Genomic DNA, 18346 nt, shown 5'->3' with positions numbered 1-18346 from the left:
TGTGTTGCATGCATGGACATTTTCCCTCTTGGTACCCACCACATATTTCATGGACTTTTTCACTCTCCCAAGTTAAGCTGAAGCGGCACGATGCTATTCTGTACTGGAGCCTCTTTTAATGCTCCATGTTACATTAAAGGTTTGAAGGTGTTCTTGCGTCTAAAAATGCATGCAGGTATAATCTGAGGATGCTGCTGCCTCCAGGGATGCTCTGTGGGAGATAGCTCTCTCTGTTATCCCCGCTCTGACGGCTGCTGGATGCTGGAGTAGGTGGGCTTTCGTCAGATTGATCAAGACAATATTTACCAGTCAGGGAAAAGTCAATGTGGCAAGAAATACAGAGTTGTTGCCCAGAATACCGGTCCCATGTTGCATCCCTTCTGCTGGACAACATCTGGTGCAATGTGCTTCATGTCTTCAAACTGTGATTGTGTGTCTTCTGTATCATTGGCTAGAAAGCTTGCTCTAAATAGCCCTCTGTTTAGAGGAAGGAGGTGTGAAACCAAATGTTTATCCCTGGTGCAAAATTCAGGTTTGTAAATGGCAAAAAAAGAAAGTAAAATGGGCTGAGCTATCCACAACTTCAGTTATCAATATCTGAATCCACGGCAGGTTGTTTGGGAAGTGGATTTTGTATGGAACTTTTTCCTCCCCGCCCCCCCGCCTCCAACATTAAGGGTATTTCATGGCCCTACCCTAAATACTTTTGTCATGGGCAATTTAATGCAAGTTTACAAATTTAATCTACTTTTAAAAGCAAGAGTGACTGGTAAATGACCCAGTAAAGAAAAGTGCTCAGCCTAATTGGATGTAATCATTGTTTGATGGTGTTTACTGCTGTATGTCAGGAAGACGCCTCCTCTTTGATTCCAGTTGAATTTAGGAGTGGGATCCAGCAGCATCAGCAGCTCTCACTGTAGATGGGAGCATCAGCATTTGAGGATTTTAATTTCATTAAATTTTGAATAGTGAGAGGTATTTCCCCATCAGCTCCAGGCTATGTTAGCAGCACTAGTCTTTTCAATGGGTTTTTATTTGAGAAAAAGGAAGAGGGGGGAGCCACAATAAAAGACAAAGTACATTATTCAGTTTTGTAGGAATCCTGGCTGCAGCCCTCATGCACCAGAGCCCAGTTTGGCTTAAGTGCCTTCGCTTGGGCTCAGGCAGAGAGGGGGTTGAATACCACCCTAGTCCACCTCCTCTCTCCAGCAGTGCTCCCTTCTGAGCTGGGAGCCAGAGTTGGTCTGTCCACCTCGGATTTCTCCCTCAAGCCTTTCAAAGGCCTGGGACATGGCCAAGTGGCTTCCCTCCGCCCAGAAGCCTTAAGGAGGGGGTGGCCCAGCCTAGAAGGAACCAGTAGTGCCTCCTGAGCAATTTCTGCCTTGATACTCCCATTCCCTGCCACCAAGGTGGAGCTTCCCAACTGCTGGTTTTCAGACAGCTGTCTTTCAAAGGGCCGGCTGTCAGTGGTTGCATGACTCTTAAAGGGCCAGCTGCCACTGGCTGGCTGGCTGGCTGGTGTGCAGCTCTTTCTAAGGTGCTTCAGGCCACTTGCTTGGCCAGGTAGCTGCATGCTTGACCCTGTGGGGGAGCTGAGAAGGAGAGGGGAAGGTGTTGTCTCCGCTGCCCCTCACACATTTGTTTAAATTATGGACACTGTGGGTGTGGACCAAATATAGGTAATTAACGTTGCCAGTGATCATGACCCTTGTCTAGTGATGTGAAGCCTGGGAAAAGAACAGACAAATTTGGAAGAAAGTAAATACAGACTTTTTTCAGTTTTCCAGAGGAAAAACTGAGAGATTTGGGGGAACACCGTGGGGAAAATTCCTATAATTTAATTGATTGACTGGTCTTTGAAAATGAGTTAAATACTTTATAAGGCAAGGTTTTATTCACTCAAACAGCAGAGCATGAAAAAGTTATGACAATAATTCCAATGTATACTGTAAATAGATACAGTCTTTTTTAAAGGATGTGTTTATTGTTTAAATGTGAATAATTTTGACAACAACATTAGTGATGTTATTAATATTTAATAATTACTTGTTAGAGTTTATTGTTGCCAGTATTATAAGCTTTAACAATATCTAGATATGCTGATATTCCTATCTATTGTATGAGAGCATTTCTGTCCAAATAATATACTTTCTTTTCTTTACTACAAAATTTGTTTTCTGATTTCAATGTTTTCTTTTTCCTACTTATCAAACGGCAGAAATTAAGATGCATGTGCTAAGATAGCATAGGGTGCAGCCGTTTACAGCTCAAGTATGGGGCATATTGGCAGTTTTGCTCCTGGAAAACTAAATCATTTATACTTTTAAATTCCATAAATTTGACAATTAGTGCAATTTGTATATGCTAGCTAAGTTGTAAATGATAGATTCTGTTTTGTTAAACTGGGAAAACGTACTCCTTTGTGGTGTATCACACTTCATGCCTAGCTTAATTTTGGAAACTTTTAGAAATACAAAGGAGATGCAAAAATCCATTCCCCCAGGGACACAAGATCAGATCACACATGCTCCGTGGGAGGGGTTGCACCTTTCCTGCGCAATTCCTCTTCACCCACCCTGATGTACACAGGGATGGTTTTTTCCCCATGGCTTCAAAATTTCTGGAAATTTTACATCTCAGCCCCATCAAGATCCTTCTTATCCATTTTGCATGATCTTTGTTTAGGGCTAAAAGTATTGTTGCTGTTGAGAAACGTGAATACAGCTATCCGGTCTGGGAACATAGATATGAAACCACTCTGTTAATAGCTCCAATATTCTGCTACTCCTGTTGGTGAAGCCGCCTTATGCTCTGGTGGCTGTCTTCGTTCCAAGATGAAACTGCAAAGGCTGCATTTGAACTTGCCATCACAGTGATCCTAACAGTGCAGCTTATGCCAGCCTTCAGGATATATGCCTTGGCAAGATCTCTGAAATCATGTGCAAATTTCACACAGCAAGAATGTGCAGATAGTGGCTGAATCCACACTTACCGGCATAGCGCTAAACAGTTGGAATGATAGCGTCTTCCTTGTGCATTTTATGACATCATCGTGCCATGAGAGCGGCATCGTGGCGAGATGACGTCATAAAACGCTCCAGGAAGACACTATCATTCCGACTGTTTAGCGCTATGCCGGTAAGTGTGGATTCAGCCTATGTGTATTATGGGCATGATATGCTTTATTATCATGATATGCTTAACACCCTGTGGCTACCACAGAGGGACTTCAGTGTTGCTTTTGCAAGGCCAGTGGGAGAAGATCACAGGAGACTTGTATTTACAAAACTAAAATAAGCTCATTTATCTGTTGAGAAGGAGTTACATGGGCACTTCAGCAACCATAGCTCCCGTGGCAACGTCAGCCAAGTCACCACCTCAAGCCAAAGAACAGTCACTCTTCTCCTTAGGGTTTAACTAACACAGCCAGGTTGTGTGTTGAAAGCAATGACATGGATGTCTATTGAATTGCCATTACCAAAGATTAGTGATCCAGTATAATATTGCCCGAGAAGAAGTTATACTACGAAACGGGAATTGGGAATTGCACGCATAAGCCCGTCGGCAATATGCCTTTTGGCAACTTCGTTCCAACTTTGGACTGTGGACCACTAACTATTACATCCATCTCCTGACGCGCCTCCTAGTACTCCGTTCCTCATATATTGGACATTGCTCATTGGAGCTTATTGAATTTTGTAATATTAGGATGACAGACTTTGAACACAGTATTTATTGCATGTATTTATTTATTTATTTATTTATTGATGTATTCACTGCACAATTTTGCACTTACCACTTTGCATAGCATTAAATAGTAAAGGTTATTTATAACTTAACATTGATTCCCCGGTTGTGTGTTAGCGAATTACCAAAGATATAAGCAAGTCAGTAATTAATGGGAGTACAGGGAAGTAATGAGAGTATAGCATGGGGAAGGTAACTACTCCAATTCTTTACTAATAGGGCCAACCTGTGATTCCCTTCTGGAGGCAGCTCTGTGCTTGTACATCTGATAGCCCAAGTGGCAAACAGAACCGTACAGAAACTCAGATCTATCTGGTGATTCTATATTCAGTGCTGCTTTCCCGAATCCTGAGTTTTGATTGAGAAGGTTTTGCCTTTCTCTGTGCTTCCCTGCATAAAGGGTGTGATGAAAATGTACTATTTATTTATTTATTTTATATTATTTATGGTCCGACTTCCTCACTGAGACTCAAGGCAGATTACACTAGATAGATACATTTTGCAACCTGCTCTGGAGAGTAGTTTATACCACCTTCCTAAATACTTTGACGCCAGTCTCTTTCTGATAGTTCCTTAAATAACCAGCATTTAGGAGGGTTCTCTGTGGCCGTGGGTGCTGCTAGTTCCATCTTCTGGTTTGTTCAATGTTGTTCAATGTATATTGACTGCAAGGCAGAACTTGTGTGGGCTTCTCTTACTGTGGTAATTTGCGCATTAACAAGGTGGTAATTATGTTTTTATCACATCCTTATGACATTTCTCTCTGGAAAACCCTAGCTGATTAATTAGGAGCATATATTTAGTCCCTGCTTTCTAAACCTGTTATACCTATGCAGTGTAAGCATAACTTGCTTTTTCTTTGATTCTTTTATTCTTTTAATGGTCTGTAGAATGGCAGCAGGCTTGCAAAAAAAAAAATTGGAAACAAGGCCAGAAAATGTTTCTGTTAAGGCTATCAAACCAAGTGGATCTGGTATCTAGGTTCCTTTTGTACATAATAGATCTAGTTTCACAGCATTTTTCTTCCTGAAAAGTGCAATGGCCTTGCTCTTTACAGCTTTTTTCACATTACCCAGCTGATTTCAAACCATAATTTATTACATCCGTGGATGTCCTGAAGCTTTAATCTATACTCGAGTCAATACACTGTGCTTTGTGAGTGAATTTTGGTGTCCGAGATGGGTTTGTTAGGCAGTGACCGTTCTTTTCTGCAGCGTTGCCGTTCGGGATGGCTCACAGGCATTTTTTTCTTTTCCTTTTCAGATACTGATGTGCAAACTTTCCCTGTCTTAATCAGTGACCAAAGTGAGATTGTGGACACCAATGGAGCTGGAGATGCGTTTGTAGGAGGTATTTGATCCTTTGATTGTTGCTTTCTTTGGAAGTTTTCCTCTCCCCCCATCAGAGAACTTTCTTTTATTTCAAGCACAGAATGTGAATTTGTTCTTTTTAAGCTTTTATTTGCAATCCAAGATTGTGTTTTAATGGACTTTTAATTCTCTCAGGAAGAAGTGTGTTTGAGGCCTTTAAAGATAATATGCTATTATGCAACATCTACATCATTTTCACAAGATTAATTATATCTGTCAGAATGTTGCATAAACAAATGGCATCAAATATGCTGTGCGGTGTGCTCAAGAATCCCTCCCGGCTTTAATACGTTAGCACATTGCCGTTCTTTTAAACAGGTTGTAGTGAATATTAAAGAGTATGTAAATAACTTAAGTATGACATTTGAAATGTATACATATATATTCTTAATGCGTCTGTTTCCTGCACTGTTGATATGCAAATATGGAAACAGAAAGAGTTAACTTTTTGCAAAGTTAGAATTAGAATAACGTCTGCTACTACTGCATATTCATTCACAACCATACTTTTCTGTTGTTGTTTTGGCTTGAATTCTAGTGTTGAGGTGGAGGGAGATGATGTTATGTCTGTATTTCTTTTTCTTGTTTAACATCAACGCCCAGTGGATCTTCAGAGTCCTCTTTTTGACTGCCATGCAAGAGAGCATTCAGGGTGACAGTGTGATACACCCATAGGTGTCGAGAGCAAAGGAGGAGGAAGTGGCCACTTTGGGGGGAGTGTTCCGGCGTGTAGCAGGAGGGAGCTCGGAGCAAAGGAAAGCAATAGGAGAGTGTCAGGCTGGTGTCAGAAATGGGTTCAGGGACTAATGAAAAGAATGTCTCACTGGACATGCTATCAAGGTAACCTTCTCATTAAGCAGCCCACATCAATCTGGAAATGTCTTTTATCTCAGATGCATCCATCATCCAGCACTGCAAAAGCAAAGACAAATTCAATCATGAAAACCTTGATGCAGTGGAAGGTTAAGGGATAAGGCTGGGGTCACTGAAGGATGCCAGGCATCAGCACAGTGCAAAGTTCAGCAAGTGCAGTACGGTAGCACCAAAGAGGCGAGCCTCTGGTGACACTGGGAAAGGCTAGGCAGGAAGTGTGTAATGAGCAGTGGCCTGGAAGTGAGGAGGGAATGGTCTTGATAAGCCGAGGAACTGCTGCTCTTCCAGATAAAGTGAGACTCGTGAGAGAAGGATGGAGATGGCAGCAAAGGCATCTGGGCATGTACAGAGTCAGGAAATTAAGGCGAGGCAACATGGCTGACCAAGATGACAGTCTTTCCATCAGAATGTACACTAAGTCAACAACTGTCTGTATGGGATCGGCTGTCATGAATGGCCAAACCATCCAGTCCGCTGTCTTGTTCCCCTGGCTCTGGGGAGACTTCCTTTTGGCCTTGCTAGGTGCACGGTGGTCTGTCCAAAAAAGGTCAGTGACGTCCATTGGGAAAATATATATTGCGTAGCCAAGACACATGCAGTTGTAAATGTCTATCCAAAGCAAGCAGACCCTCTCTCTTCCCAGTTCCCGCTTTTCTGCCTTGGTTTTGTTGCCTAATCCAGTTACCCTGCTGGAAACACTGCCAGAAACCAGCATTAAATTCTGCTAAGATCAGTGAGACATTTCTCCATATTATATTGAATGAATACAGGCTTTGCCTCATACATTCTGAGAAGCTGTTGTTCATCTTCGTTCTTCTGTGCCTCCACACATGGGACTGCGCAGGCGCAGGCCAGCCGCCGGAGAATTTTCTAGAGCTTCCATGGCTCCGAAGGGGCCGTTTGTCGCGCGCCTCAGCGACCGTTTTCCCGCCCAAACGGTCACGTGATCCTCCAGCGACCAACGGCCCCTTCCCTCAGTTCTCTTCTTGCCGCCGCTTGGAGAGAACGTGAGCTTCGTTGCTCTGTGCTTTTGTGCTTCGTGCTTTATTCTGACTGATTGCTTGGCTTTTGACTTCGGACTTCGTGACCTCGACTATTCTTCGGATCTCGTTTGGACTTTGTTGTGGACTCGGTAATTTGACTCGGACTGTTTGTTGACCTTCCTTTGGCGTGCCCCTGAAGATGGCCTCAAAGGCTCTCTTCAAGCATTGCCTCCAATGCCACACTAAAATGGCCAAGACCGATGGCCATGAACTGTGCCTGTTCTGTTTGGGGGAGACCCATAATGTAACGGCCTGTAAGATTTGCCAGGGCTTCACCAGCAAGGCCCGACAGGAGCGCAAGGCCCGTCTTAACTCCTCCCTGTGGCAGAAGGTCATGTCCGGAGGCGCCCCGTTGCCCTCCTCCAAGGCCGGCCCTAGCCCCTCTGCCGAAAGGCATTCCGGAGCTGGCTCAGTGGCCTCCGCGAGGTCGGGGTCGAAACCGCGTCCCCCGAGTGCCTCGGCGTCGAGAGCGGCCTCTCCAGCGCAGGGACCGGTGCGGCCGCCCCGTAGCGCATCTTCCACCAGGTCGGATCCGAGACCGACATCGGAACCGAGGATCCGTCTACCGAGTCCCCGATCGGAACCGACGACCGGGTCGATTCCGGTAAAACCTAAGAGATCGAGGCCGAGGTCCCCTTCGAAGGCGAGGAGCGCGTCGGTTCCGAGGTCTTCTTCGGAACCGGCGAAGAAGAAGAAGAAGACCAAACATCACCGGTCGCCGCATCCCGCTCCCCAGGAAGAGGTCATCGTGCTTCCTCACACGCCTTCCCCTCATCTGGATTCCCCGGAGCCAGAGGACATCTCCGTGCCGGTGCCGGATCCGATGGCCTTCGAGACGGTGCCCGCAGAATTCTCTTCGGGACCGGAGCCGAGCCCGCGCCGTCGGATCCGAACATCGCCTGCTCTTCAGTCGCCGAGGCTGGAACCGAGCCCGTCTCCTCGTCGGAGCCGTCCGTCGCCTGCCCGTCCGTCTCCACCAGCTGCCGGTCGTGAGCGACGTCGGTCTGGGGACAGTGTCCGATCGGTCCGGTCCACTGCGTCCCGACATCGACAGGCCTCCTACCTCCCCTCGCCATACCATTGCCAGTGGGAAGGGGCACCTGCAGGTTTCTCCGTGTCGGAACCGAGGCCTTCGACATCGAGGTCGACGTGGGCTCCCCCTCCGCACCAGGGTCCGGAATCCCGGCTCGGTTCCGATGAGGAGGATGTGGAGAGCTTTGGCGGCTACCAGTCGGAGTCCTGGTCCGAACCATCGCCAGCTGAAGAGCTTGTACCTTCTGCGGACTCGCCATTCGAGGACCTCCGCATCTACGCCGACCAGATGGCGAGGATGGCCAAGGCTCTCGAGATGGACATCTCCTCGGCGGTTCCCCAGACCAAGGACAAGCTCCTCAAACGCATTTACGGAGACAACCCGGCATATGTTGGCTTCCCCATGCTCGAGGGTCTTGAGGAAATCGTGGAGAAGGTGTGGCAGGTGCCCTGCGATCAACCTCCAACATCCAAGAGGATTGAGCAGCTCTACAAGATCAAGCAGGGTACCTGGCCGGCGCTGGTGAAACACCCTCCACCTTCCTCCTTGGTCACAGAGGAGTTCAACCCCAGGCGATCGGGTCACTCCTCGGTACCTGCCGATAAGGAGGGCAAGAAACTGGATGCCATGGGCAGGCGCCAATACATTGTTTCTTCCCTAGGTCTGAGGATTGCCAACTATCAGACCATCATGGCAGGGTACCAGCTGTACCTCTGGGAGAAGTTGGCATCCTATACACGAGACCTCCCTCCTGAGCAGAAGGCTGTGGTGTCCCTGCTGCAGACAGAGGCTGTGAGGCTGTCTAAGCAGCAGATGAACGCTGGAAGCCACGCTGCTGACACTGCTGCTAGAGGGATGGCTTCGGCGGTGGTCCTCAGGCGCCACTCCTGGTTGCGGTCTACGGCCCTGTCCCAAGAGGTGCGTTCCAGAGTGGAGAGCATGCCATTTGAGGGGGATTCGCTCTTTTCCAAAGCGACCGACGAGACCCTGAAGAAAAAGAAAGAGGACCGGCAGACGGCGCGGTCTTTGGGTCTGGCTCCAGCGGACAAGCCCTCCTCCAGGTCACGGTACGCTCCCCGATCTGGCCCTTACCATTACCAGGGCAGATACCATCAACAGCGGCCAGGCTACCAGCAGTATCCTGCCTACCAACAGCGGCCTTACCCTCCCGCACAACAGCAGAGGAGGCGTCGGCCCTTCAAGCCTCGTCCGGCACAACAACCGGCCCAGCAGAAGGATCAGCAGGGCACCGGGAGGCAGTACTGACGGGTCACGCCAGCCGTATCCCCGAACTTTTCGGACAAACTTAGTCCACTCCTCTCTGAGTGGGAGTCAATAACATCTGACTCATGGGTCTTAACTATTGTTGAACTGGGATACGGGCTGGAGTTCGTTGAGCTGCCTAGATGCAGTTCACCCCTGACAGCTGTCAATAACACTATGGCCGAGCTGGATGCGGAGATCGTGTCGCTCTTGGCCAAGGGTGCTGTGGAAGAATTGCCCTATGAGGACTCTGTAAAGGGATTCTTCTCTAGGTTCTTCCTGGTCCCTAAGAAGGATGGGGGCTTACGTCCCATCTTAGATCTGAGGGGCCTTAATGCCTTCCTCAAGGTGACCAAATTCAAAATGGTAACGTTGGCGGCTGTGATCGCCTTGCTGAAACAGGGGGATTGGTTTGCGGTTCTTGACTTAAAAGACGCATACTTTCACGTGGGCATACGGAAGGAGCACAGGAAGTACCTGAGCTTTGTTTACCGGCAACGGGTTTTCCGGTATAAGGTGCTCCCCTTTGGCCTGTCCACTGCCCCACGAGTGTTCACTAAAGGTGTGGCCCCTGTGGTTTCCTTCCTACGGGAAGAAGGCTGTACCATCTTTCCGTACCTCGATGACTGGCTCATCGTGGCTGAATCGGAGTCTAGGCTGGTGCAGGACATTGGCTTGGTACTTAGCACTTGCCAACGCCTGGGGCTCCTGGTCAACTTGGAGAAATCCAAGCTGGTGCCCAGCTGCAAGGTGTCCTACATTGGTGCGCTTTTAGACTCTGTGGAGGGTAAGGCCCTGCTCCCCTTGGAGAGGGCTCGGTCCCTAAGGGGTCTAGTGTCCATGTTTAAAAGGAACCGGTTCCAGTCTGTGCGCACTATCCAGTGCTTACTAGGGCATATGGCAGCGGCCACCTCTGTGGTGCCTTTCGCTAGGCTGCGTATGCGCCCTCTCCAGAACTGGTTTGTGCGGAGGTATGATGCTCTACTGCACCCTCCGTCCCTCAAATTCTCTATCCCGAGGGTCATCCTCTCCTCTTTGGACTGGTGGCTGTCTGATGACAACTTGTTTAGAGGGACCCCTTTCGGGTATCAACACCATGACATCACGGTTACCACTGATGCCTCTCTGTTGGGATGGGGGGCTTACTGTGGTGATGTGGCTGTGCAAGATGTCTGGTCTGACAGGGAAAAAACCCTCCATATCAATGTGCTTGAACTAAGGGCCATTCGTTTCGCACTTGTGTCTCTTACAGCACTGCTGAGAAATCGTCAGGTGTTGGTGCAGACGGACAACACGACTGCCATGTACTACGTGAATCAGCAGGGGGGCACAGTGTCCATGGCCCTGTGCCGGGAAGCCACACTCACTTGGCAGTGGGCTATCAAGAACGGCGTGTCGCTCCGTGCTATACACGTGGCTGGGTCGGACAATGCCCGGGCAGATGCCCTCAGCAGGGTCCCTTTACTGGAACACGAGTGGGAACTGAACGTAGAGTGCGTTGGGCCGATCTTCCAGATGTGGGGTCATCCAGTGATAGATGTGTTCGCCACTGCGGCGACCACCAAGGCCCACACGTTCTGTTCCAGGGCAGGGAGCGACCCCCTCTCTATTGGGGATGCCTTCCAGTTTACGTGGACGCAGGGCTTGCACTACATGTTTCCTCCATTCCCCTTGATTCCCAGGGTCCTGTGCAAGATAGAGGAGGACGGGACAGACTGCATCCTAGTGGCCCCCTTCTGGCCACGGCAGGTTTGGTTCCCGAAGCTCCTGCGGCTGTCCCAACGGACATATGTCAGTCTGCCCCCTCGGCAAGACCTTCTCCTAAACGGGAGCCTAGTCCACCACGATCCCAGGAAGCTGCACCTAACGGCTTGGCGGATCGTTCCTCCCCTGTAGGCTTTACTGACGAGGTACAGAGGGTCCTCCTGAATGCTCGTCGGCCATCCACTAGGCGCGCTTATGCGGCCAAGTGGCGCAGGTTTGAGCTCTGGGCACTTGCCAGAGGAGTGGTGCCCGAGAGCAGTCCCTTGGGGGTTGTGTTCGAGTATTTGTGCCACTTGCGTGGCCTGGGCTTGAAGGTTTCCTCCCTCAAGGTCCACCTGGCAGCGATATCAGCTGCTCACACCCGAGTTGAGGGTGCTACGGTGTTTTCTCACCCACAATCCCGCCAGTTCCTTAAGGGCATGTACAATCTTTACCCATCCGGAACCAGCGCCAGTGCCTCGGTGGTCACTGTCCTTGGTGCTCTCACATCTCATGTTGCCTCCATTTGAACCTATGGCTACATGCCCCTTGGATATGCTATCCTACAAGGTAGCATTCTTGGTGGCCGTCACGTCGGCCAGAAGGGTCAGTGAGCTGTCTGCACTGCGGTCTGACCCTCCCTTTCTTGTGTTTCATCCCAACAAGGTGGTCCTGCGTCCCTGCCTTGAGTTCCTGCCCAAGGTGGTGTCCGCCTTCCACCTCTCGCAGGATATCTCACTACCTGCATTCTTTCCTCAACCCTCCTCTAAGGGGGAAAAGGCCCTCCATACCCTAGACTTGAAGAGGGCCCTAGCCTATTACCTGGATAGGACGAAGGGATTCCGCTCCAGTCCTCACCTGTTTGTATGTTTTGGGGCCAAGGACAAGGGTAACAGGGCTTCCTCACAGACCCTGTCTAGGTGGATTGTGACGGCCATTAGCAAGGCCTATTCCCTGGCAGGGGTGGCTTGCCCGCTTCATGTCAGAGCCCACTCCACGCGGTCCCAAGCATCCTCTTCGGCACTCCTCAGGGGGGTGCCCCTGATTAACATTTGTAAAGCAGCCACGTGGTCCTCTGCAGACACCTTTGTCAGGCATTACGCCGTTGATGTCAATGCGGAGCAGGATGTATCTGTGGCCAAGGCTGTCTTACACTCCCTTTTTTCCTGAGGGAGTTTTGGTATGACTTTCTTGGCGTACCTGTTGGGTACCCTTGAGTGAAAGTGTGTATATATGTACCTGGGGGTGTGTATATATGTAAATATTGAATATTTATGTGTCCTTACACAGTATTTTTACATAGATGTATATATGCATATCTATTTATTGTTGATCTTGTTTGTTCAATAAAATTGTGTTGGACTTCACCCCCGCCTTCCTTATTGTGTGAAGCTTGGTACACTCCCATGTGTGGAGGCACAGAAGAACGAAGATGAAAACAGGGTTAACATACCTGTAACTTATGTTCATCGAGTTCTTCTGTGCTGACACACAACCCTCCCTCCTACCCCGCTGTGAACTCCAATGCACAATACTGTGATGGCTGTAACGGATATTGGTGTTTTTAAGGTGTTACGGCTGAAGTGTGTTGGTCAAGCGGCGGCAAGGGAGAACTGAGGGAAGGGGCCGTTGGTCGCTGGAGGATCACGTGACCGTTTGGGCGGGAAAACGGTCGCTGAGGCGCGCGACAAACGGCCCCTTCGGAGCCATGGAAGCTCTAGAAAATTCTCCGGCGGCTGGCCTGCGCCTGCGCAGTCCCATGTGTGTCAGCACAGAAGAACTCGATGAACATAAGTTACAGGTATGTTAACCCTGTTTTCAGCTGGTAAGATGTTTTCAGCTCTGGAGCGTTGAATGTGATCTGAGCTCTTTCAAAAATATCTTTGTTTTTTGTGTCTACCTCCAGGACGCAGTTTACACCCTAGAAAAGTGCATTAGGTGTGACAACAGAATGTGTTAGTAAAGCCATGGATTGGGTTTGAGGAAGATATCTCTTTTGCCATGCCTTTAACCTTTGCAGCTTACGGTGAGGTTTGGCAATGTAGCTTCCATTTGGTTTCCATTGGTTTACAGGTGGTATCTGCAGGGCTTTTTTTCAGGGGGAACGCAGGGGAACGGAGTTCCAGAACCTCTTGAAAATGGTCACATGGCTGGTGGCCCCGCCCCCTGATCTCCAGACAGAGGGGAGTTGAGATTGCCCTCCGCGCAGCGGCGCGGAGGGCAATCTACACTCCCCTCTGTCTGGAGATCAGGGGGCGGGGCCACCAGCCATGTGACCATTTTCTCCAAGGGCAACCCACTGAGTTCCACCACCTCTTTTCCCAGAAAAAAAGCCCTGGGTATCTGTATGCCTCTTCGTGATGCCAGAGGCAGCACTTTGACTTTGTCCAGAGTAAAGGCCTTGAAGCCTCTGTCCATGAATTTAAAAAAGGAGCCACCACCAAAATACATCACTTTATGACACAGCAGTCTTGAACAAATTTATACCCTTCTAAGGCCATTGAAGTCACTGTATAGAACTTTTTTCTGAAGTCTGTCTCCTGTCGAATCAGTGGGGTAGGGCTGACATTGTCCTGGTGGGACATCATCCTGATGTCATCCTGACATCATCCTGGAGTTCTCCCCAAATTACAGCTGATCTCCAGAATATGGAGATCAGGTCCCCTGGAGAAAATGGCTGCTTTTGAGGGTGGACTCTATGGCATCACACCCCTGCTGAGTTCCCTCCCCTCCTCAAACTCCATCATCCTGAGGCTCTGTCCCCAAATCTCCAGGAATTTCCCAACCCAGATTTGGCAACCCCCCCGGGGGGGGGGTTATGCAGGGAGACTTGGTCAAAGAGCATGGAAGGACGCAGGCAGAATCTAGGCGAGATGATCAAGGGAAAATTAAAATGAGCCTGAAGCTCAGACTGAAGGATCAGATCCAATCTGGGGTCTCTTTTTGCACACCTGTCTTATGGCTTGTGATGACCTTTTGGTTAGGGCTACCTGAAATATTCCACTTGTAGTTATACGCCCAAGGGCATAACATGTAGTACCACTTGCCACGTGTCCAGATATTGCTGTGCTGAGGATTTCCATAATACCCTTAGCTTATGATGTGGCATGAGGGAGGGGAGCAGTGGTCATAACATCCCCCACATTGTGACCGTGATTTCTTTCCCTGCACCTGTGTGTGTGTGTGTGTGTGTGTGTGTGTGTGTGTCTGTCTGTCTGTCTGTCTGTCTGTCTGTCTGTCTGCAGGAGTCTGTCTGTCTGTTCTGTGCTTTGTTCTCTGTGCGTGCGGGAATGCTGTCATCTTTTGGGCTCTGTGCCCATCTTTTGGACACTCTCTGCTTTAGTTGGCATTTTTGGTGAGTTCTACTGAGCAACGTTTTGCAACAGCTCACTCAAGCAAATCGACTCTCTGTGCTTCCCATCTGTTGAATGCTTCCTAAAATATTTTAATTCCTTAATTCTTAACTCCCAAATGTTGAATTCCCCAATATTATTGTTGCATGTATAACATGCTGTGCACCTGATCTGACAAGCAGTCTGCAGATGGGTACACCTGTTCGGTTTACCTGCTCTGCCTGCACTTTTAATTCTTGCGTGCTGGTCACATTTTTTGTGGTGGCCTGAAACATGTGGATACCTTGGTGATAAAGAACTCATAACCATAGGCAACAACTGTTCATCTGAGATGAAGAAAGGGCTTTTTTTTTGTTGGATGTGGTCCAAGATCCACTAGGCTTGAATTTCAAGAACTGATAACCCTCCATGCACGTTCCCACTTTATTTTATGCCCTCGCAGGGCTTTTTTTCTGGGAAAAGGGGTGGTGGAACTCGGTGGGTTGCCAGCACAGGGGGCAACTCTTGGCGGGAGGTGGTGCCCCTGATATCACATGTGCACACGCAAAGTGCACGCACATCCCCAGGACCAAAGACATCACTTTGGGTCAGCTGGAACAAGGGGGGCATTTTTAAAAGTTTAAATTGCCCTTGGCGAAAATGGTCACATGGCTGGTGGCCCCGCCCCCTGATGGCCAGACAGAGGGGAGTTTAGATTGCCCTCCGCACCGAGTGGTGCGGAGGGCAATCTAAACTCCCCTCTGTCTGGCCATCAGGGGGCGGGGCCACCAGCCATGTGTCTATTTTCAAGAGGTTCCAGAACTCCATTCCACCGCGTTCCAGCTGAAAAAAAACCCTGCACCCTCACCTGCTCTGCCTAGACAGGGCAAAGGGTGGGGAGAGATTTTCTGATGCAGAAACAAGTGAGAAAGGTATGCTATGATTAGTAATGAAAGTATTCTGTGATGGCCTATAAGCTCAGCAAAGGTGCACATCTCAGTACACAGTGCTGAGTTGCTTTTAACATCGCTAGAGAAAACACAGCTGTTAATGAAAATAGAATAAATTAAAAACACTGATACGAAAGCCTAGGGAATGACTCCTTCCTCCCTCAACACTGTCCCAAAGGTGGAAACTATTGTGATGAAAATTTGCAGAGCGCAGCTTAAGGCTGCACCTGGCTCCTGAGCAACCCAAAAAAGAGGATGCAGAAGCAGGGAGCTTGTCTCCCAAAGCCCTTCAAAATGTGTAGCCTCTTTCCATAATCAGCACGTGGTTCTGGAAACAAATGCTGCATTCCTGAGAAGGGATGAAAGTTACTGTCATCTTGGCAAATCCACCAAGGAGTTTTTGTGTGTGTTTGTGTATACAGAATGTAATGGTTCGTGTATTGGAAGATCCTACAAAGACACGCAAATTCTCTCACTGTACTTTGGAAGAGGCTAAGTTAGTGTTGTATATCACAGATAGATCAGAGATCTACACAAGTAGATTCTCATAACAAGAGGCCCTCTTAAGTGTGTGGCTTGCACAATGAAAACCTGGAGAAAAGAAGTGCTTGCTTTATTTGAAAATGGATATGAGGATTGTCGCTTATTTAAATATAGATATAGAGTTTGGGAGCAGTTGTACTTTTTCCCAAGGGGGGGAATTGGTGGGTCTCTGGTAGGACCAGGTCCTTTTTTGGATGGTACTTAATGGCACTACCAGCACCTGTGTGTGTGTGTGTTATTGCACAGCTGATATTAAATGATGTGCAGTGGCATTTTGTGATGGACAGTACTGATGGCTAATACACAATGGCTTGTCACTTTGGTTTTCCAGCTTTTTTAATTAGCATATTGCAGATTATTGGGGGGGGGGGTTTGAGGGTGCCTATCTAATTCATGGGGAAGGGGTAACTGCTGAGTTTCATCATTGCACATTGTGGTGAGGCCTTGAACAAACGCCTGTGGCTGTGCATTGCAGGAGAAGATCAGTAGGTGGGAAAGCTCACTGGTCTTTTCATTAAGAAATTCATCGTAAGATTCCATAAATCTCAGGGACATCCTAGAAAATAGTTTCAGGGTCACTCAATATATCGCATTTGCATGTATGTGATGTTTTGTTTGCAGTAGTATTGAAGAGTGGCTCTATAACTGCTGTTTGGCATAGGGTGGCATTTGACAGCTTTTGATAAGTTGTTGCATCTGTCATAATTTTAGTAATGGGTCTAGTACGCATATAAAAGAAGTGACCAGTAAAAAGAAGAGGACTATTTTAAAGTTTAAAGGTCATTTTCCTGCAGGAGGTAGGGATTGAAAATATTAAAAACATTTTAAAATAAACTTCTCTGGAAAGAAAAAAAAATCTTTATTTCTCTGAGAAATAATTGAAAGGAGTAAACCGTTTTATCCAGGGAAGTTATTTTTCTTTTCTATCTGAACTCCATGTTGGAGTGCTGTTGTGTTCCTGGCCCATGGCACTTAAAAATATCTCCAAGTAATAAACCTATTTTCCTTCTGAGGAAATGATGTCTCTTCCCCCCCCCCCCCCCGCATCTCTTTTACTTTCTTAATTTTTACCTCTTTGCTCTGTGCCAGGATACTGAGGCTAGGGTTGCCAGCCTCCAGGTAGCGGCTGGAGAGCTCCCAGAATTACAACTGGTCTCCAGGCCACAGAGATCAGTTCACCTGGAGATAATGGCTACTTTGGGAGGTGGACTCTATGGAATTCTGCCATGTCAAGGTCCTTTCCCTCCCCAAATCCCACTTTCTCCAGGTTTCTCCAGGTTTCACCCCCTAGATCTCCAGGAATTTCCCAACTTGGAGCTGGCAACCCTAACTGAGGCCCTCCTGCTGCAAGACACCAGAGAACAGCACAAATTGAGTGATTTTTTTTTTACTTTTCAGGACATGTGGCCATTTTTCTCCTCAGTGTTTTACTACTTGTATTTAATTTTTTAATATTAATTTTATTTTCAAATTCCTGCTGTGCTGCTAGTGTTCTCTTGCAGAATTTTTTTTTTTAATTAATACCTGTTCCTTTTATTTTAACACAAATTTTTACAAAGTAAACTTCCTGGTATTGTTATACAGGTTTCCTTTTTCCTTACCCTCCCCTCCCTCCCTTCCCTCCCCTAATCTTCTTCTGTCATTGCTTCAGCCACGGGCACAAGGTCCAAAGTTTCCAGTCAATATCCTTCTTGGCTTCTTCCTCCATGATCCAGTCAAAATAAGGTGACCACTTCTTATTAATCGAACTCTAATTTTCCTCCCAGGTCTTCTCTTCAGTAAATAAAGCCACAATATCTGATTGTACAAATTCAAAGAGATAATTGTTCCAATTCTCCATAGTCCATTTGTTCTCGTTTTTCCATCCCAATACTATCACAGCTTTCCCAGCTAATACCATAGCTTTGAGAACCTCTTGATATTTACTCTCTATTTTCTCAGTCTTTAGGGTACCCAGTGTCATTAGATTGTTATCTATTGGTATTGATACCCCTGTCTTATCTTTTATCCTATCCAATACTTTCTTCCAAAATGTCTGCACTCTAGCGCATTCCCACCACATATGCGAATACCAGCCTTTAGCCTGGTTACAGTTCTCTTGCAGAAAATGATACAGTATGCAAAGGAGGAGTAAAACAGATGTAATTAGAAGCCAAGGTGGACTAAAAAGCGCTTATCAAAAGTCTCCCAATTCAGTTAAAAGAAAAGGAAGAAGTACCATTTCTGACTGTAAGCGTTGTTCTGGTAAAAAGTCGAATAATTCGAAACCTCCAAATCTGGCGAGAATTCTGAATCTTCATTTCTACTCTTCACATTTCCCCTGAAACGTTTGAAAAAAGGGTGGCTAGATGGAGATTGTTCTGCCACAGCCATGAAATATGCCCCTGAGATTATCACAGTGCTTAGAGATACGTCATTATTTGTCAGGAGGCGCTGCGAATCAATTAAA

At 47.6% G+C, this 18346-nt stretch overlaps 1 protein-coding gene across 2 annotated transcripts in view; it reads left to right on the top strand.

The window, feature by feature from the left end:
• The window catches only part of ADK (adenosine kinase), a 344703-nt gene that overhangs the window by 309832 nt on the left and 16525 nt on the right, over nucleotides 1-18346 (top strand). For both annotated transcript variants that reach the window (XM_054983324.1, XM_054983323.1), the window contains exon 10: nucleotides 5011-5097. In XM_054983324.1, the coding sequence (XP_054839299.1) occupies nucleotides 5011-5097 (87 nt within the window). The remainder of the gene's footprint in view (nucleotides 1-5010; nucleotides 5098-18346) is intronic.

The sequence above is a fragment of the Eublepharis macularius genome, chromosome 6 (genome assembly GCF_028583425.1).
Source record: "Eublepharis macularius isolate TG4126 chromosome 6, MPM_Emac_v1.0, whole genome shotgun sequence".
In the NCBI taxonomy this organism is placed as follows: Eukaryota; Metazoa; Chordata; class Lepidosauria; order Squamata; family Eublepharidae; genus Eublepharis; species Eublepharis macularius.
The sequence above is the reverse complement of the archived record's forward strand: the minus strand, read 5'-3'. Positions and strand labels throughout refer to the sequence as shown.